The following is a 25056-nucleotide window of genomic DNA, read 5'->3' as shown; positions in this document are numbered from 1 at the left end:
CTTTAATTCAAAATGGTTTCCCCCCCAATGAACAACATTTCAGTGAGATTTTCCTGCATGGTTCTTGCACAGCTTTTTTAGTTATGATACAGCCAAGATACATGTGAGAGTGTCCTGTCTTTCATTGTACAAGCACCTCTGGGGGTTTTCTCTACAGTTAATTCCAATGAAAAGGTTTTTTTTAGAGCAGAGCGGATAAGGAATGAACAAGTTTGCAGACTGATGAAGTGCATTGTAGGTAAAAACAACATCGAGACTCTCAACAATGCAAATAATCACAAAAATACCACTTTAAAAAATTATCACCCTGCGAATGAGATAGGAAACTAGTAATTCCTTTTGCAGGGAAAGAGAAATTTGGGAAGCGAGAAGTAGGTTGATTGATTTTACTGGATTTACAAGGCTGCTCAACTCAAACAGTGTGACTCTGGGCTGAGTACCAAAACAAAAAACAAACTGAAAAAGAACCATATACCATTAAAAATACACGTTGTAAAATATGAAGTACAGAATATAAAAAGCAATTGTATTAGTTGATATTTAAGTAGAAAAAATGTGCGAATGTCCTCCCCCCACAGCACTTCAGGAATTCAAATATCCTGTCACTGATTTATACAAAAATCTGTTTGGTATTTTTAAGCTGAAATCCAAGCCTTTTCATTGCATAGTAAGTTTGCAAGTCTAGCTCTACACATGTACATAATGATTCTTTGAGAACATTAAGGATGAAGTTCTCAGGTTCACTGATATCTTTTCACTAAAACAGAAACGGTATTTGTAAACACAAGTTGGTGTTCAAAGCACCCCCTCCTGATTGTACATGGCCACATTTATGGCTCAGCAGCCTTGAAGCTGTCAAAGATATCAAAGGAAAGAAAAGATTGCAAAGGACACATAACACAAATGTTCCTTCGTTCATAGATGTGGTTGTTGACACAGACTATTGAGTTCTTACAATAGAATTATTTGCCTTCTAGTTTTAGATGGTTTTCACTCCTCAAATTGCTCCTTGAATAATATAAAAAAGCTATTTGAATTTCAGTGACAGATTGGACATAACAGGTTGCAACTATTAGGTCTAATTTTACCATACTGAGAAATAAAATTGCCTAAACATAAACATCGATCACTGATGCAGTAAATTAATTTGTACAGAAAAAGTAGTTTAATGCAGTACACAGTTAAACATAGAAAATTTTGAAATTACTGCTTTCTGAATTAATTTGTACACTTGTTTGTTTGTAATGCAATGTAATTGCTTTCACACTCAACTTCATTGTAAATCATAGTTTAAGAGACGACATGCAATTTAGAAGGTTAAAAGTAGATTTTTTGAGCCTGTGATATTTTGCCTTCATTTAAGGCTATAGAAACATGAAAGTTCCACTGAATTTCGTAGGATGCACTTTTAAATAGATATTGATAGGAGCATGCTATTAAATTTGCATGAAGGCAGAACTGAAAAAATAAACGATATGGTGGTAAAATATGTAAGCAATTTTTTTTAAAAAAAATTAGCATCTTTATTTATCCTGTTGATAAAATTATTGTGATTTTTTTCATAAGTATTCCTTCCCATTCCTCAACAAAAATATGGCAGTTTAATGGTTTCAAGTAATGTTTCACTAACTATTGATGGTGGGAGAAATACTACGCAATTTAAAGATTTGTGATTCGATTAAAGGGAAAGTTTAGAGATGTTGCTGTTTTTTCTTTCCCAAATTGCTATTTTAGGTTAACATTTTACATACTATCCTGCTGCTAGGGATGCTGATTCTTAGAAATTTAATTGAGATTCAGAAGTGCACATTATGGGTTGTTCAACAATTCTTTTTTCCTTCTAAAAGCATTTCAAAATTGAAGCAAAGACTGGTAGATGAGAGGTAGAGCATTATACAGCTTTAACCATTTCTTCTCCTGCTGTTTTCTAATTTAGAATTACCCCAGCCTCTTTTTAAGCAACTAAGGAAATATGTAGGATGCCTGCATGAAGCTATATTTACCTATGTTAAAGAGATCAGAAAAAAGAATTGAACTATACAGAACATGCATTTTTATTTCAGTTTAGCCAAAAGTTGTAGACTATGCACACAGAAGAGATGCGCCATTCATTCATTTTTAGCAGCCAACCAGGAATTCTTTGCTACCACTAATACAGAAGACACTCAAAGGTTAAAGTGTATAAAATGCTTTTAACATTAAATAGCCATTTTGAGTCTTCCATGATTCAACAGGATGTTTTAATGTATTTTCATTTGATTTTTTCCTACATTCCATGATATTCTTTTTTTAAAATTGCCTGAGCCAGGAAAGTTTGAAGAATACATTAACCAATAAAACAAATAGGTACGGATTGGTTTAAACTATTTTGATGAAGAGTGATTCAAACATAAGTTCAAAGATTTTTGGCATGAAGATCACTTTTGTGAGATAAAAAAAAAAAGGGGGGGGGGTTTAAAATGGAATATTTTTTTTTTTTTTTTTTTTTTTTTTTTATTAATAAAAGATAAATATTCTCTACATAGTTGAGTTATGATTATCTTTTATATTCTTTGCTATGGAAAGTTAGCTCATGTACATATGTAATCCTCATATGTCCTTTTTTTTGACAGGTTATAAAAAATGTACAGTATGTGTTAGATGTTTTTCTGTTCTGTTAAACATTTAGATTATTTTATTTGAGTTTTGTGGACAGATTGTCAAACATTAAATGCATGCACCTTATGTGTGCATTATGAAGAAGTTTCATGCCAATAGATGGAAGTGTACTTTTGGTATTACTATGCTGTTCATGTCACAGCAGATGGCAGCACTTAGCCAACCTTAACTAATCTTGAAAGGGCTAATCAAGATTAGACTTAGTGAATACTTGGGTGGGTCTCTGCCAGGAAATTCCCTACAGAATAGAATGAGAAGTGAAAATTCAGTAGGAGATTCTCTGCAATGAGAAGCCATTGTGTTTGTCAAGAAAAATACATAGTGTCTGTATAATCATCCAGACTGAAGATCAGCTCAAGAGAGTCTTTCTCTTTGACATGTGCCATATAACAGGCAAAGTCAAGAAGTGAATACCACATGCACCAGACCTCTGAGTTGTTGCCCTCCAAGATGTTGATTGTATTTTATTTCATTATAATTGCAGAGCCCTATAGTGGTACTCATGTAATAGCCAATTGCATTAGAAGGTTGAAGTTATCGCCAACATTAAAGAATCTGACAGATGAGTTCCCCAGACAAATCCCTTCTAGGACACAGTTTTGGCATGAAGAGAACCTTTTTTGCTTGGATACAATAATGTTGAAGTAACCCCTCCCCACTTTGTATGGAATCATAAAGATGGAGGAAGCCTGGGGTCTCCATGCACAGCATAGGATGATCCTCAGCTTTCTTATCCTTTTCTTTTTACTTAGTCTATGTAATAAAACAAGAAGGATAAAATAATTCCAGAAGTTAGAAAGATTAAATACTACTCTAAGAATAGAACAGATTTGCTGATTCCTCTTACCCTAACATTAATTCTGACCATACAACACTAACCAGTACGGAGTTGTTCTTAGTGAAATAATCAACCTGAGCAGATAAGACAGTCTTTTAAAATATAAGAGAGTTAGAAAGTATGTTATATGTATGCATGTCATATACTTTGGTGCTGAATACTCTCTAGTAACTAGAGATAAGATACCTTGTCTCAGAAGATTTTAGACAAGATGCAAATGAAACAATAATTTAAAAATACCTTTTGCTACTGCTTTCCCTTTTTCAGCCTTGAGAGACAAAGGCTTCATTTATTAAATTCCACACATTGCTTCCATTCCAAATATGGAATTAAGATGCAGCCATAAACAAAGTAAAGATATCTTCACATTTGTGAAAACACCCCATATTCCAGCAATCTTTTCCAAATGGAATCCATATGTAAGAATAGGAAAATATCAGCTGCATCTACCAAATTTTAACCACACTGAGAAAGCTTGCATACCTTTAATATTGAAACTAAGTAGCAAAGATAATACTGTTAATGATACAATTATAATACAATCTATTATTACACTGACTTCTACTTAGCACTAAGGAGAAACAATGACACTTTCATTTACCTACAATTAGCTGGATCAGAAGATAGGAGAATCAGATGACTGTTATTGTCCTTGTTTCAGAGAATAGAGCTTGCTTTATTGACACATGAATAGTTTTTTTATTTAACTTGCACTTTGAGCTCTTACTGTTAATACAGTAATTCTAAGTAAGGGACAAATATTTAACAGAATACTCATAACTGGGTTTTTAAAAATCTCATTTCCATTTCTCTTGGGAATGATGGTATTTATTCTTTATTTATGGGAAGTATAGTCTTTATTTTTGGAACATATAATTGAAGATTATCTGCTTGCCTCTTCTTAGGAAACACATAAAAGGTGGGTTATGTCTTTTATTACTGCAAACTCTGTTTTTATGGATTCATATATAATTATTTTAGTTCTGATATCATGTAACATGTTTTTAAAATTAAACATGTTTACTTATTGTAAATAATTGTGTAGCTGTCTTCATTACCTATAAAATCATAGATGCAATCACTTGGGAACTTACATGAGTTTTTTTCCATATTAATCCTCCTGCCTAATTTATTTTCATTGGAAATCTTGCTTTGTAACTTGTTGCCATCAACAATCTGTTTGGCTTATTTGCAGGCCAGAAGTGCTCAACCACAGGTAGTCCTCTACTTATGACCACAATTGAGACTGGAATTTTAATGGCTAAGTGATGCAGTTATTAAGTGTTTCATAATGTGACCTGACCTAATGTGCTACCATTTTTACAATGGTTATTAATCTAACTTTCCCAACTGATTTTGCCTACTGGAAATATCTGTCTGGGAAAGTCACAAATCGCGATCCTGTGACCACAGGATGCTGCAACTTTTTGAAGTCTGAGCTGGTTGCCAAATGTCCTAATTACAGTCACATGACCATGGGGCTGATTTAGAAACTAGAATAAGCAGTTTAAAAAGCAACCGATCTCAAAATTAAACAAAAGTAAACAAATTATTACGTGTCAACTAGATGTAGGAATATAGTTAGTTAAAAAAAATGATTGACATCCCTTCCTTATGTTTCAACTTGTATTGTTCAGCCAAGTAGCATTTCAGGATTGCCACTATCCACCTAGCATGAGGGGTAAATGGGAGACAATTTGATGATGGTGGTAATGACTTGAATTTAATTGATATTTTAATGCTAAATAACTGGTGGCTTGTTGGGTCATCATTTCTGAGATATTTCCTTACCAAATTCCTCAATGGCTTAAACAATTCTAATGTATCTGGAAATTTCTTAAAAATTCAGGGAGATATCCAGAGAAGTATCTGCCTTGAAAGTAGCCCATGTTAAACTGTATAACACAGCAAAACACCAGCAATTGACCACAGGAAGTGTTTTATGACATTTTGTATTATGTCATAAATGCTTTATGATATTGTTAATGTAATATAATATTTTATAAAAAATATCAAATTTCAATTCCATGTGAGTCATGGGTCCCTAGATTTTGGATATACTCTGTAAGTTAGTTTATTTGAGGTACCTTGGTTCAAAAATTATTGTCCTATGAGTTATAGGTTATAGAACAAGAGTTTTAGTAGTATATAGATAGATAGATTTTTGTTTGTTTCTTCACTTACAAATATCAATTAAAAGAGTTTTTCTTCTGGAAACCTGTTCATGTCATAAACCAAGAATTCCTTCCATTTATTAGGAAGTATTTGTATGGTAGATTATCCTACATGGTTTTGTTTTTACAATTTTTAGTTTCAGTTAGATGTTTCCTTTGACTAATAAAAAGATTGGGGGGGGAATTGCAGATACTTGTTCTATTTATATTGTTATAATGATAGTTTTAATGAATTTTATCAAATTCGTGTTGACTATTCTTTTATGGCTTTGCTGTTTAGTATAAACTTGGAATCTTGGAACAAGATATTGTACAAATTTTTGAAGGAAGCAAATAAATAATAAAATAGATGTTCACTATAACCTTTTTATATCATCTGTATCTATAAGTTTCTTGTGTACTTGCTCTTAGATATTTTAATCTTTTTAAGGGGAGAAAATATAGTACATTTTTAAAATTATAGCAGCATAAAATAAAGCACATTGAAATTCTCTGTATTATTTAAGCAACAACAAAAAAAGGAAAATTGTATGTTTACACAGAGTACCTTATTCAGTAGTTGACCTCAGCAGAAAAATATTGTAGAAAATGAGGATGCTCCCATAATATAAGAAGAATATTTCAAATATTTATGCATGTGTTTATATCACTGTAGGCGATTCAGATAGCTTATTTGATGATTCTGAGATATGTATTCCTTTCTTTTCATAGTGTCCAAACAGACACTATTAATAGAGAATCCTTTTTAAGTTTCTCCCATGAGCAGCCCAACTGTTGTTACTTTTAATGGAAACTCCCAAAATAGTATTCCAATATTGATAGATTTTTAAAAAAACATCTGTAAATTATAAATAATTGCTAAAATTCATAGTTTTCTTTTGAAGGCCCATTATTAGTATTATAACTAACACTAAGGGTATTAGTTGTCAAAGCAGTTGAATGAGTTATAAGACGAATTAGTAAGTTCAATATAGGGTAGTGATATAAAAATATAATGGTTGTATTATTAAAGTTGTAGTTATATGCACAGTACAGTATTTATATCTATACTACATGTGTGTGTTTGATAACAAGTGGGACAAATTGTGTAATGATGTTTGCGTCTACTTAAAGTGGAGCCTATGACTTTAACATATTGTAGTGTCTGCATAAAAATTTATGCACATATTCTGCCCCCTCATGTTTTGGAACCACTTTGAACTGTATAGACAATGGATGCTAAGCTTTTCCAAATGTTGGATAAAATTAATTATGTAATTCTACAATCTTTGTGGTCATTAAGAGTTAACAATTTGATGAAATAAACTGTACAATTGTTATATGTCTTTATTATCAACATATATCAGCTGTTGTCTTCATAAGAGCATAATATTCCCATTAATAATATATGTATGCCCAATATTTGATTTCATTTTGCATTGTTTTCTTTATTATTTGTACAATTGTTTAATGTCGTTCATATCATATTTCGAGGTTCTTTTCTACTAATTAGTTATATTTAAATCTTTATAAAATATACCATGCCCTGACATCTGAAATGAATTTTAAGTCTTGAGATATAGAAAATCCCAGGTGCAGCAGTATTCTTTGATAAAAGCAGTAAAGCAGCAGAAATCTACCATTTCTCTTATTTATTAACAAAGTTGATGAGATTTATTAGTTCTGTACTTAATAACATTTAATTTTCCATTGCAATTGTGTCAGAAGTATATATGTGCATTTTTCTGCGTGTATAGTATTGTCTATTTTTGTGTTTGTATAAGCATAAATATGTATATAAGCGTAGGATTATGAAATATAGGTATGCCTGGTTTTGTCCCATGGCTAAAATTATTGCTTTGTCAATTCTTTTTCTGTACAATATTTTCTTCAAAAGTAACCATTGTTGTAAATTCTGTGTCTGTTAAGAAACCATACTAGGTTGTACTTGGACATATATCATACTGGCCCCTTGGGCCTAAGGACAGTTATGGTCTCAAGGATAGGTCCACTGTTACCCTTAACTAGGCAAGGTAGCAAAAATATATCAGCAAGACCTGCAGCAGGGAAGTGTCTGGCTCTCCAATGTGCTGTATTTTCTGTTTGATCATGTAGTAATCTGGCTGATGTAGGCTGCTTGTCGACTCCTAATTTAAGAAAGTAATATGTTTTTTTGCCATTACAGTTCAAAGTGGGAATCGAGATATTTCTTCAAGCAGGCCTACACATTTAGACATACTGGTAATCGACTACACTGGTTACCTGGTGGGACAATTTAGTAAGCAGCACTGGGAATTGTAGAGAGATCTGTCCCTTCCCATCAGCAATTTGAGTGGGCTGAGTTATATATTGTCAGGAAAAGTGTTGCTCAACTACTAGCATCCTTGAGTGTCGAATCCCTGAATGGTGTACTGATATTGCAACCTAGAAAAACAAAAGAAAATGTTTTATTTTTATTAACAAGAAAAAGATTGTGCTGTACAGAAATTAGTTGAAGTTCATGCCAGGTAAGCAGATAGAAAGCAGTTAAGTGGCCACCAGCTTTCTAACGTGTGTAGACAAAATACATCCGTGGTGTCTCCAAGAATGTTGCTGCAGCCAAAGAAAGGAATACTTGTGCCCTGGGACAGGTTTTTTTGGCCCCTGACCTTTAACATTTCTGGATTTATAATAATGAGAGGAATAGTTAGGCTACAAATGTATTTTCTGTGGTAACCAACCATGAACGTCTCTGTTATATGGGACTGTTGTGCATTAGTTAGTGCATTAGTAGGCACCCAGACTTAGTTATAGGCACCTGATTCTGTTGGTTGGGTATTAAACTTGTTTGTTATTAGAGCAGCTTTATTTAGCTTTCTGTTTTGTGCTCTTTTGAGATACTAACAGAATCATTTGAAACAAGATCAGACATAGCACCAGGATGGAGAAGGTTATTCTAGCATCTTCATCATAAAACATGTTTCTGCAGACAAGAAAGGATAATAGGAACATATAAATTAGCTTGCATATTGCCATCCTTGCTGCACTGCACGTATTTAGGAGATCATATGTTGAAAAAGATTGTACATCTTTAAAAAGCCTTTGAGTTGACATGTTCAACAAACTTTTCTATTCCCATTATTTCTTGTTATATTCTTCTGGGTGCTTTCTTGATTTCCAATCAGCTCCATAGACCCACGATTCTGTGGTATTTTCCATCCTGAGAGTTAACAGGTCTTTTCAAGAGCAACCAAATGTCAGTGTAATAACAGTGCCCCTTAATTTTGATAGAGAAACGATGGAAAGCATTGGGCAAAGGAACAGCTGTTTTAAGTGGGGTCCTATAGCACTAGCACTTAGACTTATATGCTGCTTCACAGTGCTTTACATCCCTCTCTTAAGTGGTTTACAGAGTCAGCTTATTGCCACCAACAATCATTTTACTGACCTTGGAAGGATGGAATTACTGAGTCAACCTTGAGCCAGTGAGATTCGAACTGCCAAACTTCTGGCAGCCGGCAGTCAGCAGAAGTAGCCTGCAGTACTGCATTCTAGCCACTGTGCCACCATGGTTCTATAGCTGCTCCATGGATCCATCTGCTGACTGGCTGGTTGATAGACAATGCATCCTTATCTGAATCAGGAGCAATATTATAGCTCTCTTAGGAAGCAGCCTAAGAGCCTTTAAAGAGAGAACTTGCTTTCTACTTTGAGAAGCAAAGAGATTGGCAGTTGGCTGAGACCATCCTTGAGAATAAGCAGAAGCAATAACTTGTCTCTATAACTTTATAGAGCACTAAAGGTACAACTGAAAATGAAAAAGGAACTTAAACCTGTCCCAGTAATCTTTACTATTTAGGATTTAGTTTTCTTTTGAACAATTAGAAGTGAGGTTTTCAAAAGCATTGAAGCCCCTGGATTTAGATCTTTAAGTGTTAAGAGTTTGGGTGGTGCTTGCCAAATGAAAGATTCCTGTTTGTGTGTGAGAAGGTGTGCTCCTTTTCTCCTTGCAAATAAATCCAGCCCAACTGTGTATATGTCATAGGCTTTCTGCTGGTGGCAAGCCACCTTGTTGAGAAGCTGTTCTGTTAATTCAGTGAGTAGCACTGGGGATAAAGATCACTTTCAAGGCTTCATGACTATTGGGGTTGGCACATGAGTGGCTGGCTGCTAGTATCACAGAGGTGCCTTTGTGCTTTGATGCCTTTTCCTTTCTACCCCTGTGGAATAGCTCCTGGTATTACTTCACTTTTCTGTTAGCAAAGCACTTTCTCCATAAATATGATTGAACAGGTGTTATTTTGCCACTAACTGAGTTTCCAGCTGTCCTCTTGCAACATAGACTGGGCAGAAATCTGTTGTTTGGTCCTATTAGGCAGACGAGAGTGCTCTCAAGCCTGAGACAGAGGTCTTTCTAGCAGGATGTGATAGTTCTGGTGCCAGAAGATGGCCAGGAAGGCCTGGCTGGCTAACAAAGGCCATCCTTCAGCAGCTGGGTGTAGTTCCAGCTTCGCATTCCCTTTGGCAGTGGCACAGAGAGTACTGCAGTGTGGCTAGCCAGAAAAATTAGGAAATAAGAACCTCTTTTATTTACACAGGCTGCTGAATCACAGGCATTCCTGTCTGTTTGGAGAAAAGTAAAGCAGATCTACTTTCCCCTGCAAATCTCAAGAGTGTTTGGTACTTTCATCTTAAAGTGTTCACACACTTGTTTTAATGTGTTTTATAGAAATAGTGAAACTTAGCAAGTAAGAAAGTTGTGATGGGGTGGGTGGGAGAACTTTCCCATACCCCCAGCCCCTGCCATGTACTAACTGTTCGTTCAGATGTGCATCTTTAAAATAGATTGCATAGGTCAGACAGCTGAATTCTAGTGGTTTTTCTTTTTCCAACTGCTCAAACTGAGTCCCGCTTTAAAAGTCAGTGGATATGAAGTGCCTAGTTTCCCAAATTAAAAATTAACATGAACATATGAAGTGCGTCATGCTGAAATACAGAAACCTTGCCAGAACACAAAAAAAGCATTTACACTAAGTAGCACTTAGTGAACGGTAGGATTTAAAAGAAAAGAAATGCATGTATACACACAAACTATTCAGATGGGAGAATGTCTTTTATACCTTTATACCTTTTCTAATGTGATAGAATGTGCTTGGGTACCAAAACCACCAAGATCCATTTTGATTGTGAGAAGACTGGATAGTTAGACAGACAAATATTACCACTGAAATATTCTAATGTGGGTTTGGTTCAAAAGAAATCAATATGGATTATTTTACTGTACTGAGCAATAATTTTACTGTACTGAGCATTCCAGGTCTCTCCCCTCCTTCTATATTATTAGAATTGAGGGAAAAATGCTATGAGGAAGGAGAGCCACATTTAATACCATAGTGCAGGGATCCCCAACCTTTTCGACGCCGCGCCCGGTTCGGCGCGCAGCTGGGCGCCGCGCCCGGTTCCGCGTCAGCTGGGCGCCGCCATCTTTTTGACGAAAATCACTTCGGTGGCGTCACCGGTGATTTTTCGTCAAATGGCGGCGCCAGCGCTTCGGTGAGCTTTTTGGGTAGAAATGGCTTTCTACCCGGAAAAGCTCATCAGCGCTGGCGCCGCCATCTTTTTTGACGAAAAATTGCTTTTTTACCAAAAAGATGGCGGCGCCCAGCAACCAGCGGCCCGGTAAGGCTTGTTCGGTGCGACCGGTCCACGGACGGCGGTTGGGGACCCCTGCCATAGTGCATCATTCTGTTTCCTGCTTTTGGGGTGGAGGGGCTTCTTGGAATTGTACCCTGATGTGACTTCTTCATGCTTTACTTCCTTACCCAAATAGTAGAAAGAATGTCGTACTTCGTAAATGCAGTTTTAAGTGGAGAAATGTTTTTAATGGGAAAATAGCAAACAAAAATGATTACAACCAAACCCATTTTCTTTCATAACCCCAGCTTCATGTTAATATATTTGTTTTGCTGCTTCCATTTTTAAATAAAAAGTTCGATTCTTAAGGATAAAAATATATAAAGATCAAAACAATTGACCAAGTAACGGCAAATTATTCAGATAGTGTGTTGTTAATAAATAATTCATTATGAACAGAATCGAAAAGCATGTTTTATAAGCTTTAAAAAAATTGTTATAGTAAAAGAAAGGCTACTGAAGAGCAAAAGCCACCAACAACCTTATTTTAAACAACAACAATAAAAATCGCAATGGCAGCAACAATGGATATAAAAAATTAATTCTGTATAAACATATTGCTGGATTTTCAGATTGGCTGGAATAAAGAATTTGGTGCCAGTCACTTTTTCCCCATTCCATACACAAAGCAGATCTAGGGCATATAATGGATCTCACAGCAAGAAACTAATTCTGTGTGTGTGTGTGTGTGTGTGTGTGTGGAGAGAAAGAGAGAGGGAGAGGGAGAGAGGGAGGGAGAGTGTGTTGCAGTACGAAATGGGACTTTTAGGCTCCTACTGTTGGCTGCGCCTGCTTCTCTTCCAGGGTTTTGCTTCTGCATTATTCACCAGCTTTTCTCCTCAGTTGGCCTGCCCCTATCCTTTCGCCCTGGCAAATGGGCCACGGCCCCTCCATCCCCGGCCTTTCAGCATGGCCCATTCATCGAAGTACAGTTCTCCTCGGCCGCTTTGCTGCCCGGGACAGTTTGCCGCCAGCCAATTGTCTGACTGCCAGTGGTGGCAAGCAGAAGCCATGGGGCGATCTTGTAGGAGAAGGAAGGAGAGGGGATGGAAGAGCAGGGGTGGGGGAGATGGAGGGGGTGTGGTCCATTTACCAGGGTGAACAAATGGGGGCAGGCCAGCCAAGGAGAAAAGCTGGTGGATAATAAGGCGGAGGCGAAACCCTGGAGGAGAAGCAGGCGCGGCCAACAGTAGGAGCCTAATTCTGTACTGCAACTATCTATCTATCTATCTATCTATCTATCTATCTATCTATCTATCTATCTATCTATCTATCTATCTATCTATCTATCTATCTAGAATTAGCTTCTTGTTGTGAGGCCCGCTATATCCCAAAGTCTGTAATTTCTGCTCAGTATTTAGAGTAAATGTGGCTGCCATTGCATATTTCTCATGTGTTTTATAATTGATAATTTTATCCGCTTTCTAGAGTCATACTTCTGTTTCACTGGCAATTTGGCTCAATAATGGGCATCAAAAGAACCTATTATTATTATTATTATTATTATTATTATTATTATTATTATTATTATTATTATTATTATTATTATTATTATTACTATTACTATTATTATTACTATTACTATTACTATTATATCAAGAGTTGCATTTATATATACACTGTAAATGTCTATTTATTATTTTGTCTAATTGCAGGACTGTAAATCACCACTCACTGACCTTATTTGAGTCCCCTTGACCCCAGGCACATATTTAACAAAGTCAATCCTCTGCATGGATTTCTCCTTATAGATTTCACCCAATTTGTGTGAGCAGAGTTGTTTTCTCATCCTCAACCCCTCCTGCTTTCCCCAGGAAATTCTTGTTAATTTCCACTCATGCCAAATGGGAAATCTTGCCAGGTATCAATGCAGCAAGAGATCCCTTTACAGTGTAGAAAATGTAGAATTTCACTTTTAAAATAGAGTTGCAATAATTAGCTTTCTGCAGTCTTAATATTGTTTTAAGACACTAAGGGTTATTATTCCACTGAATCATTTTGAGCCTGACTCATAAGAATAAGTCAGAGCTGTTTTTGAAGTTCATTAATCTTATCCTCCACCTCTTCCTCCTCCTGTTTTCTGCCTAATGTAAAACTTAGAAGGAAGCTAAAGAAATTCTTACACTTCCAAGGAAAAAATGGGATGCCAAAAATACAAGCAAAATTGCTTTTTATTATTTATTTCAAACTAAAATTCAATTGTAGAAGTCTAAGGAAAACCATTACATCATATAAAAATGACCAAACACTTGCTAAAAAAAAGAACAAAGTGAAATATGGTGTCAGAGATATTTTCCACATGAAATGCCCTATTATGTATCTTGACAAATATTCATACATCAGTATATAGTGTCAGTAAAGGGTGCATTATTGTAACGTTTATTTCAAAAATAGAGGGTTAGGATTGGGTTGAAAATCTACCTTTATATCTTCTCAATCCAGATTTTGCAGTCTTAGCATAACTAATAGATCATTGTGGAAGTAACTGCAAGAATTGTTTATGCTAACTTAGCTATGTTTATGCTAACTTAGTTTATGCTAGTTTATGCTAATTTAGCTTTGTTTATGCTAACTTAGCTATGAAAGACTAAGGAAAAATAAATGAAAAATATACATTGCTAATTTAGCAACAGTTGCTAAATTAATATCTTAACAATGCAGTCCTAGGCCTGTTTTCTTTTTCAAAACAAGTTTGGAGTCTAGTTTGAAAGGTAGCACTTATTCTTTGGTAAACATACCTAGTATTGTTTGAATGTAGAATGAAGGAAATCAGATAAAAATCTGACAAATGGAGTGAAAAGCCAAATATTTATATCAGAAATAAGCCAAACTATTTATATGATTCCAAATGTTGCCCCCAAAAGGGGACACATGAGTGTATCTCTGTTAAATTTAATAACAAAAAGCTAGGATATCCCAAATCATCTCAGTAAGTTGAATTAGTTATATTTTGAAGCCCATGTAGATTGTACTTGCTCATCACAGAACATGAGTTCTGTTCCTTGGAAACTTTCACTTCAGGCTGTAATGCTTTAAAGATAACAGATCTGAGAAAGTGTATGTTTTTTGTGAGTAGAGCCATTACAAAAATGCAGGGCTAACATGAAAGGACTGAATTCTCCAGAGAGCAAAGCCACATTTAGGAGTGTCTGTAGTTAAAGAGGTCAGTGTGATTAAATCCTTATCCAACCTATCACTACAAAATGTACAAAAGTTATCTTTGTATATGATAAAGGACACTTTATTTAATGTCTTTATTATACTTTATTCCCTCTTTAGAAGAATGGCAAATTGAGCTGTGGGAATTACATCAATGTCAAAAACAACTTCATGTTTGAAAAACAAGTCTGTCAATGAATTCAACTCAACCGTTTATTGATTATTATTTGGAATTTTAGTGCATCCAAAGTTTGTATGTCTCTAAGAGATATATTGGAGAACAGGTAGTCCTCCAATAATGACTGTAATGGTGCCAATCTATTACGATTGTTAGTTGTGATGACCATTAGATAAAGCGTTCATGTAATTGCTTCATGATCCCATCTCAACCCTGCTTTTCCTTATGTGATATTTAAATAAATACATGGCTTGTTAAGCAGACCACAGAGTGTCTCAGGGGTCACAGGGGAGGGCCTGGGGGGCTTTGCGGAGACCTGAGCCTGTTAAGTCTCCCCTACCCCAAGACGTCCCACATTCCACTTCATGTCCCTTGGTTTCCCCACAGGCATTGGGCCTTCTTCCTACCCTACTGGGCCCTATGCCTTCCTCCTCACCTCACAACACCTATTGCACGCTTACCTTTCAAAGACCTTTGGAGATCAAGATGGGGAAGAAGGGAAAGCCACTCTGTTCCTGGGATGCCTGGAACAAATCTGGAAGTGCCTGCCATTTTGGTGCCTGCATTGAATTGAGGGAATTATGCCACACAAATCAGGAACAGAACAGCTTGTTCTGTTTCCTAGAGCTTACGTTAGGGAAGCAAAGCATCTGGCATTTTATGGGCATGTGGATTGGATGCAGGCACTCTGAAAATGACAACTGCTGCCAGTAGTGTTCCACATGACCCAAGTGTTCCAGATAGGTCCACAGCAGCAGTCCACAGCTCTCTGGAGTTCACATTCAGGAAGTAGAACAGAACTCTTCGTTCCTGGGCCACATTGCATGATCTTGAAGTGGCTGCCATTTTTCTGGGGAGCTGCATTGCATTGTAGGTGCTCCGAAAACGGCAACTTCTTCTGGGATCATGCCCATGCAGCTCAGGAATGGAGTGGACTACCCTCATTCCCTAGCCCAAGTTCTGGAGACCTTCAAAAGGTAAGCGAGGAGAAGGGTGTGAGGCCAAGTGGGGTGGGAAGGAAGTGCAAGGCCTGTGGGTACTTGGTGTGGCTGATGAGGGAGAGGTAGGTAGAAGGCACTACAGCATCCCTACATAAAGATGAACAACTGCGAATATACTGCAACAGCTGTAACTTTGGAAATGGAGCTTTAAAATATAGAGTATAGAATAACAGAATTGGAAGGGATCTTAGAGGTCTTCTAGTCCAACCCCTGCTTAGGCAGGAAACCCTACACCACTTCAGACAAATGGTTATCCAACATCTTCTTAAAAACTTCCAGTGTCGGAGCATTCACAACTTCTTGAGGTAAATTGTTCCACTGATTAATTGTCCTCACTGTCAGGAAATTTCTCCTTAGTTCTAGGTAGCTTCTCTCCTTGATTAGTTTCCATCCGTTGCTTCTTGTCCTGCCTTCTGGTGCTTTGGAGAATAGCTTGACTCCTCTTCTTTGTGGAAGCCCCTGAGATACTGGAACACTGCTATCATGTCACCCCTAGTCCTTCTCTTCATCAGACTGGACATACGCAGTTCCAGCAATCGTTCTTTATATGTTTTAGCCTCAAGTCCCCTAATCATCTTTGTTGCTCTTCTCTGCACTCTTTCACAGGGTCCATCATAACTTTGAGTGGTCATTAATTGACTGGTTTTAAGTTGAGGACTACCTGTATTAGTTTCAGCTTGAATCATTAAAATAAGAACAAAATTGATAGGAATGTTTGTTAATAGTTCATTTTAACCTACGATTCGTATTATGCTAGTCACCGTAGTTAATTATAGAACATTGACAATTTCTGTAATAGTTTTGAAATCTCAGATGTATAATATGAAATAGTAAGGTATTTTAAATATAAACTAAAATAAAAAACATAATACTAAGAAAAGTAATAAACCCCAAAACTTTTTATGGACAATGTATGTAAAAGGGAGAGGTTCTGATCACAGGATTGCATGTGCCTTATTTATTTTGTAATACATGCTCAAGCACACACAGAGACATCCTTTGCCATTTGCTTGGAGGTTTCCATGTTCTTTTTTTGGTTAGCACTTTGAAAGTTGAAAAGCTAGCTCTTCTACTTAGGTTATGCTTGGAGCAAGTACATTTGCCAGGCAAGAACTGTTTCAAACTAGTCCTTCTCCAGTTCCTTTCTGAAAAAACAAAGACCTGGCAAATGATATGATAGGGACTACAAATTCCAGAATTCCTAAACAGCACATATTATTTATGTATTTGTATACATATATAAATGATTCACAAATCAGTTTGCATTAAAAAAAACAAATAACTAAAAATATCCAAGAAATCAGACCATTAAAAACTGGAATAATTTATTCAGAATGTTAAATGAAAAGTACCAGGCATCTGGACAAATACAGGATTAGTATTATATACTGTATACAAATTCTTTCTCTGTATATGTAGCTGAGAGAAGCAGATGTATGTATTTTTCCATACCAACGTTTACATTGTTATTGTCTTTTCTTTTTTTCTTTTTTAAATTGAGAGATAATGTACCCTTGTGTTCTTAAAATTGTTTATATTTGAAGTACCACCAAAGAAAATATATCTGTTTTCTGTGGAGTTCTGGTGCCCCAAACAGCTTGGATAATGGTTCTTGTCCAAACATTTGTAAAACCATCAGAGTTCTCTGTGGGTTTGTCCCTCTTTTGTCTCAGGCTGTATCTTGAGGCATCTGTTCCATCTATTTTTTCCCCACAACCATATCGCCCTCCAAAATTTTCATATTCTCTTAAAATGTTTCTGCCAAAAACTTTACTTAGTACCTGATCCTGATTTCCCTATCTTGTATTGCAACAAAAGCAATAACACATACACAAATGAAATAAACATATTTTTCTCTGCCTCCTTTATATTCACGTGTATTGGATTTTAAATTGAATATTCCTCCAGGTATTTGTTTTCTGTAGTTCCAGACATTGTTTATGGAATAGTTTAGAGATTCTATCAGGGATCAGACATATGTTAAGGAGAGCCTTTTCCCGAGTACTAAAGAAGAGGACATAAACTGTTGAGAGCTTAACTTGAGTTAAAAGTATTGTTGCAGTGGGCAAAGATCCAGGAATGGGTTTGATTGTTTTCTCAGAGTTAGTTGGCTGCTGTCTGGCATTGATAATGAGATGGTGGTGTTGTCGGTTTTGAGATGCAGGAAAGGGACAAATCCTCATCTGTTTCCTGTGGATAAACAAAAGATTCAGAATTGAGTAAAATGTTATTACTTTAAAGAAAGCAGTGTTGGAATGTTTCTATAAGCTGAAATGGCAATTTGTATTAAGAGAATGTAGGTTTTTATGGAAATTGGTATTGTTGTAGTACTTGTTTATGAATTGTATCTCTGGGATTTAGACTGTTTCTTCTTTTCCTTTTAGTCAATGGACACTTTAAAAAAACACTGATAATATTACCCATCAAATACAATAAAATATGCAGTGTTATTTCAGCTAGGAGGTGTTTTTTTTCATATAGAAGCATTTTACACCATATATAATCAGGAGACTTGGTTGATTGATTGATGTGCCATAAAATCAATAGAGAAAACCTTATAACAAAGCAGAAAAGAGAAACAACTGGCTCAAGGGACAAAATCCTACAAGAACTTCACCAGCCACCCTAATCCAACACTTGGGGTGGAGAGGAAGCATGTTCTTAATTACCTTTTAAATGAAGGTAGGGTAGGAATTGTACACACATGGGGAATTCTGTTCCAGAAGACAGGTGTAGTGACAGAAAAGTCCCACCTCCTAAGTCCCATGACACATAACATAATGCACAAGCCAAAATGTATCAGATAGCTTGCTTTAAAAAAAATAAATCCAGTAATTTTAAGGGAGTGGGGGAACTTTACTGGCACATTGAGGTGCAAGTAGCTATAATTCATACTTTAAAATTGAATTCAATTTAATACTGTGCCATTCATTTTAAAAGCAATAGCATTTAGATTTATATACCACCCCATAATTCACTGCAGTACTTTCAGGGCAGTTTACAATATCAGCATATTGCTTCCAACAATCTGGGTCCTCATTTTACCGACCTCGGAAAAATGGAAAGCTGAGTCAACCTTGAGCCCGTCAGGATCAAACTTCAGACTATGGGCAGAGTTAACCTTCCATACTGCATTCTAACCACTAGGGCTCGTTTTAATGTAGTAAAATGAATCTTAAACTTTGAGATGGATTGTCTTTCAATCCACAGTTGGGAATTCTTACCTTTATTAAGAAATTTGTTCAGGACATCATAGAATATGGTATTAAGTATTGTTCTGTTTGTAAATAGTTCTACAAGCAGGATCATATTGGTACCAGTGTAAAATTATCTGGTACAAGTGCATGATATTCTGCTAGCATAAGGACCTTACCAGGACTTTCCTGCTGGCAACAGTCGGCAAAACAAGCTACAAAACTCTTCAGAAATTCTGCAGTCGTTGGGACTAAAACACTAGACTTCTATCTGGTCACATCAACTGGAAAGGCCAGTGACTATGGCATTTATTCTATAGGTTAAGTCTGAATTCCATAAATTACTTAATATAATGGCTAAATAGTTGGAAGTTACTAACTGGTTTGTGTCCTTGATTGTGTTTTCTTTGCTACTTATAAATCTTTCAGCTTTTATCATAATAATTTATCATTTGTTCTGTTTCCAAGATTTTTTTTTCCAAGTTGCTTTGTCTATGGTCATCTAAATGTTTGGCTCTGTTTTATTAAGGAAGTTGAGCCAGTGTGGTTTTTCTTGCAGAAAGGAAGAAATGGTGGGCAACCTCTTGAACTTTAAAAGTACAAAATACGGAAGTATTATGCTTTTGTGCAATTCAATCTTTTCACTTAACCCGGGATGACTCCATAAATCTAATACTATTCATGTATTAGGTTAGACATACATTCATTCTGTTGCTTCTTAGTAACTACCACATTGTTTGACTACATTGTTTGTCTACTATTGACCTCACCCCTTTCCTAAGAGGCCTGTAGGGGGCGTGCATAAGCGCACCAACGTGCTACCGTCCCGTCCTATGTTTCTCTTATTCTTTTATTTTTCTTATATGTACCCATTTCATGTATTCACAACTATGTATACATTTATACTTATTATCTTGTAAACAATTGGCAAATCAAATAAATAAATAAATAAATAAATAAATAAATAAATAAATACTGCAATCTACTTCAGAAGTGCCTTTTTAGAAGAGAAGAAGACAAAATTCACTGTTTTCTTATCTGTGTCTCTTGAAACCTCTCACAGTGCTTTATATATTAAAATATTACAGTCCAGATAGTTATCCCATTCCAGTCTAATTTGGAGTAGGAGAAAGAGTTGATGACCCAATGCTTCCAGATGTTACTACTCAGCATACCTGCTCATAGTCTATTGTATGTGGATTTTTATGGGAGTTATCTGAAGAGCATCAGACTACCCCTCTGTATTGTAAATTGCTAGGAGCTCAAGATTATTTTGTTTTCTTTCTATTTCCTTTCCTGTCAAGCACAAGAGTTCAGGAGCCAGGGTTAGGTCCAAAATAAGTACAAATTTATTCCAAGTTATCTCTAAATAAGAATTTGTACTATAATGGGGAAATTGGTGGTAGATAAGAATTTAAGAAGGTCTGGACTTAGATTACTTGTGGGTGTGAAGGGACTCCAAACCGATGATGCACTTGACCCCTCCCTTGGGCTCAACATGGTAATCTCCTACATTTCCTTCTCAAATGATTCAGCTTTCTTTAAGATCCCAGAGATGCTAAAAGTAATTGCTTCTCTTTGATCATTTTGAAGTTTTAAACCTTTCCTCCTTTAATATATAAAAAAAGCACAGACTTGTATCTGTATCTGATTGGGCTGTGTCTTATATAGAAACAACTACATTTTGATAAGGATCCATTTCATTTTAAAAATTACAAGTATGGAGACTGTTGATTTTTGATGCTCGAAGAAATGTTTGGTGAAGTAGTATTTGTTTTCCAACTTTCAAGAAATATTCACTAATATGACTGCTTATGTTTCTTTTTATACATCAATTTGCTGTACCATGGTTTGCTGTACCAAACCATGTTGCATTCAAAACTTATCCTTATGTATTTTTTTAAAACTTAGGAAATTCAATTACTCATTTGTGATTAAGAGTTTGACACCTAAATTAACTTCATTTTTAAATATATATCTATCTTTTATATAATGAACTGTTCAGATACTCTCATGTTTTGCCAATTATTTCTTAGGGGATACAAAAGACACTCTAAATATTTTAAAATCTGCATTTTAATAAAGTTGACTATATATGATACACCTTAAGTAAGTAAATGATTAAAACAAATCAAGAAGAGAACTCCATAATTATTCCTAGCTTTATAATCTGATTTAAAATAGGGGTGTATAACATGCAAATGGATATGGGAATGAAAAAGTAACACATTCATGTTGTGTAGCATGACATCTTATCAATTAATCTCTGGTTAAATGCACATGTACTGATCTTAAATGCTGTCTGGACAAAGGAGCCTTTAAACATTTGTTTCCCTTTCCTCCCCTCTTTATTCCTTTTTCAGATGGAGTAGACCTTGAAGATGATCCTTCCTGCTCATGGCCAGCTTCTTCACCCTCTAGTAAAGATCAGACTTCCCCAAGCCACGGAGATGGTTGTGACTTTGGTGAAGAAGAAGGTGGCCCAGGATTGCCCTACCCATGCCAGTTTTGTGACAAGTCTTTTAGCCGTCTCAGCTATCTAAAGCACCACGAGCAAAGTCACAGTGACAAGCTCCCTTTTAAGTGCACCTATTGCAGCCGCCTCTTCAAACATAAGCGGAGCCGAGATCGCCATATTAAACTCCACACAGGAGATAAGAAGTATCACTGTAGTGAATGTGATGCAGCATTTTCAAGAAGTGATCACCTTAAAATTCATTTGAAGACTCATACCTCTAACAAGCCATATAAGTGTGCCATTTGCCGACGTGGATTTCTCTCCTCTAGTTCACTTCATGGACACATGCAAGTTCATGAGAGGAACAAAGATAGTTCTCAATCTGCCTCCCGGATGGAGGAATGGAAAACAAAGGATACTCAGAAATGCAGTCAATGTGAAGAAGGTTTCGATTTTCCAGAAGATCTTCAGAAACACATAGCAGAATGCCACCCAGAGTGTTCCCCAAATGAAGACCGAGCTGCTGTTCAGTGTGTTTACTGCCATGAACTCTTTGTAGAGGAAAGTTCACTAGTAAATCACATGGAGCAGGCTCATAATGGCATGGAAAAGAAACATATGTGCAGTATTTGCTCAGAGAACTTCCATACTGTCGAAGAGCTCTATAGCCACATGGATAGTCACCAGCAGCCAGAATCATGCAACCATAGTAACAGCCCCTCTTTAGTGACAGTTGGTTACACCTCAGTCTCTAGCACCACTCCAGATTCAAATCTCTCAGTAGACAGTTCAACTATGGTTGAAGCAGTTCCCCCAATCACAAAAGGACGTGGAAGAAAACGGGCAGCCCAGCAGGTGGCAGATATCACTGGGCCTTCAAATAAACAACCCAAGGTTGCTTATAGTTGCATTTATTGCAACAAGCAGTTATTTTCAAGCCTCGCAGTACTGCAAATACATCTGAAAACTATGCATTTAGATAAACCTGAACAAGCCCACATTTGTCAGTATTGTTTAGAAGTGTTACCTTCCCTTTACAACCTAAATGAGCATCTGAAACAAATACATGAAGCTCCAGATCCTGCACTGATGGTTTCTTCCTTGCCTGCTATGATCTACCAGTGCAACTTCTGCTCAGAAGTTTTCAATGACCTCAACTCTCTCCAGGAACACATTCGATGTACTCATGGGTTTGGAAATCCAGCTGCTAAAGACAGTAATGCGTTCTTTTGTCCCCATTGTTATATGGGGTTTCTTACGGATTCTTCTTTGGAAGAGCATATTAGACAAGTCCATTGTGATCTTAGCAGTTCTCGTTTTGGTTCTCCTGTATTAGGTACACCAAAGGACCCAGTCGTTGAAGTATATTCTTGCTCTTACTGCACAAATTCTCCAATATTTAATAGTGTTCTTAAACTGAATAAGCATATAAAGGAGAACCATAAGAACATTCCATTAGCGCTAAATTACATCCATAATGGGAAGAAATCTAGAGCCATGAGCCCTTTGTCTCCAGTTACTATAGAGCAGACATCATTAAAGATGATGCAGGCTGTTGGGGGTGCTCCTCCACGCTCTGCTGGTGAGTACATCTGCAATCAGTGTGGTGCCAAGTACACCTCCCTGGATGGTTTTCAGACTCATTTAAAAACACACCTTGACACTGTCCTGCCCAAACTGACTTGCCCTCAGTGCAATAAGGAGTTTCCAAACCAGGAGTCCCTGTTGAAGCATGTGACCATCCATTTCATGATAACTTCCACATACTACATCTGTGAAAGTTGTGATAAACAGTTTACTTCAGTGGATGATTTGCAGAAGCACTTGCTCGACATGCACACCTTTGTGTTTTTCCGTTGTACATTGTGTCAAGAGGTCTTTGATTCAAAAGTTTCCATTCAGCTTCATCTGGCTGTGAAACATAGCAACGAGAAGAAGGTGTACAGGTGCACGTCTTGCAACTGGGATTTCCGCAATGAGACGGACTTGCAGCTCCATGTTAAGCACAATCATTTGGAGAATCAAGGCAAAGTACACAAATGTATTTTTTGTGGTGAGTCTTTTGGTACAGAAGTGGAACTCCAGTGCCACATCACAACACACAGCAAAAAATACAACTGCAAGTTCTGCAGCAAAGCATTTCATGCTATCATATTGCTGGAAAAACACTTGAGGGAGAAGCATTGCGTTTTTGAAACAAAAACTCCCAATTGTGGAACCAATGGAGCATCTGAACCAGTTCAGAAAGAAGAAGTAGAGCTACAGACATTGCTAACCAACAGCCAGGAATCCCACAACAGCCATGATGGAAGTGAAGAAGACGTTGATACATCTGAGCCTATGTATGGATGTGACATTTGTGGAGCAGCCTACACAATGGAGTCTCTCTTGCAAAACCACCAACTTCGGGATCACAATATCCGACCTGGGGAAAGTGCCATCATAAAGAAAAAGGCAGAGCTGATCAAAGGGAACTACAAGTGTAATGTGTGCTCACGAACATTTTTCTCTGAAAATGGACTTCGTGAACACATGCAGACACATTTGGGTCCAGTGAAACACTACATGTGCCCAATATGTGGTGAGAGATTCCCATCACTTCTGACTCTCACAGAACATAAGGTCACACACAGTAAGAGCCTTGATACAGGAAACTGCAGGATTTGCAAAATGCCACTCCAGAGTGAGGAAGAATTCTTGGAGCACTGTCAGATGCATCCTGACTTGCGAAACTCCTTAACAGGATTCCGATGTGTGGTTTGCATGCAGACAGTGACTTCTACTTTGGAGCTGAAGATCCACGGGACATTCCACATGCAAAAGACAGGCACCAGTACCGCAATGCAGACTACAGGGCGAATACAGCATCTTCAGAAGTTGTATAAATGTGCTTCTTGTCTGAAAGAATTTCGCTCAAAACAGGACTTGGTAAAACTTGACATTAATGGCTTACCATATGGGCTGTGTGCCATTTGTGTTAATCTCAGTAAAAGTGGTAGCCCAGGTATGAACATACCTTCAAGCAGTAATAGACAAGGCATGGGCCAGAATGAGAACCTGAGTTCTGTTGAGAACAAAAGCAAGGGGGGACTGAAGACTCGCTGTTCAAGTTGCAACGTAAAATTTGAATCCGAAAGTGAACTTCAGAACCACATCCAGTCAGTCCATAGAGAACTCATTCCAGACAGCAATAGTACACATTTGAAAACACCACAAGTATCACCAATGCCCAGAATCAGTCCATCACAATCAGAAGAGGTAATTCTCTCCCTTTCTCTACCTTCCGCTCTCCTTCCCTCTCTTCCTCCTTTTCTCTCTTCCCCATCCCCTTTTGTAAAAATATATATAAACCACCTTTTTCTTCTTTGTTTGTTCCTTTTTTTGTGCTAGTTATTTGCCAAGATATACTTAGCCTGAATATGTATTGTATCTTCCCTAGCCATTAGCTAGCTAGCAATTACTTGTTTTTTTGATAAGTCTTGTGTTTTGGCTTGAATGGCACAGAGTAGGACTAATTCCAGTCTCCCTAGGATATTGTCTTCTTTATCACTGAAGAGAATAATCTTTGTGCCAGCACAACTGAGAGCTGGAATCTTAACTGAGGTTCATTTTGAGTTGGAATCCCTAGCTCTGAGTTACGCTTACGGCACAGAGTGTTAATGACATAAAAGTAAACTACACTAAGCCAAAGCATTGGCATGCAGAGCGCTGTTTTTTGAAAATATTTGTGAGCAACAGAGCAGG

At 36.8% G+C, this 25056-nt stretch overlaps 1 protein-coding gene across 7 annotated transcripts in view; it reads left to right on the top strand.

Annotated features, from left to right (window-relative positions):
* Window positions 1-25056, top strand: part of ZNF521 (zinc finger protein 521) — a 298810-nt gene that overhangs the window by 100466 nt on the left and 173288 nt on the right. For all 7 annotated transcript variants that reach the window (XR_015748880.1, XR_015748879.1, XM_087961647.1 and 4 more), the window contains one exon: window positions 21218-24570. Coding sequence is in view for 5 of the 7 variants with exons in the window: in XM_026670354.2 (XP_026526139.2) it covers window positions 21218-24570 (3353 nt within the window). In the remaining 2 variants the exon portion in view is untranslated. The remainder of the gene's footprint in view (window positions 1-21217; window positions 24571-25056) is intronic.

The sequence above is a fragment of the Notechis scutatus genome, chromosome 3, assembly GCF_049901735.1.
Source record: "Notechis scutatus isolate UNSWTSFEM ecotype Mainland chromosome 3, rNotScu1.2, whole genome shotgun sequence".
Classification (NCBI taxonomy): Eukaryota; Metazoa; Chordata; class Lepidosauria; order Squamata; family Elapidae; genus Notechis; species Notechis scutatus.
The sequence above is the reverse complement of the archived record's forward strand: the minus strand, read 5'-3'. Positions and strand labels throughout refer to the sequence as shown.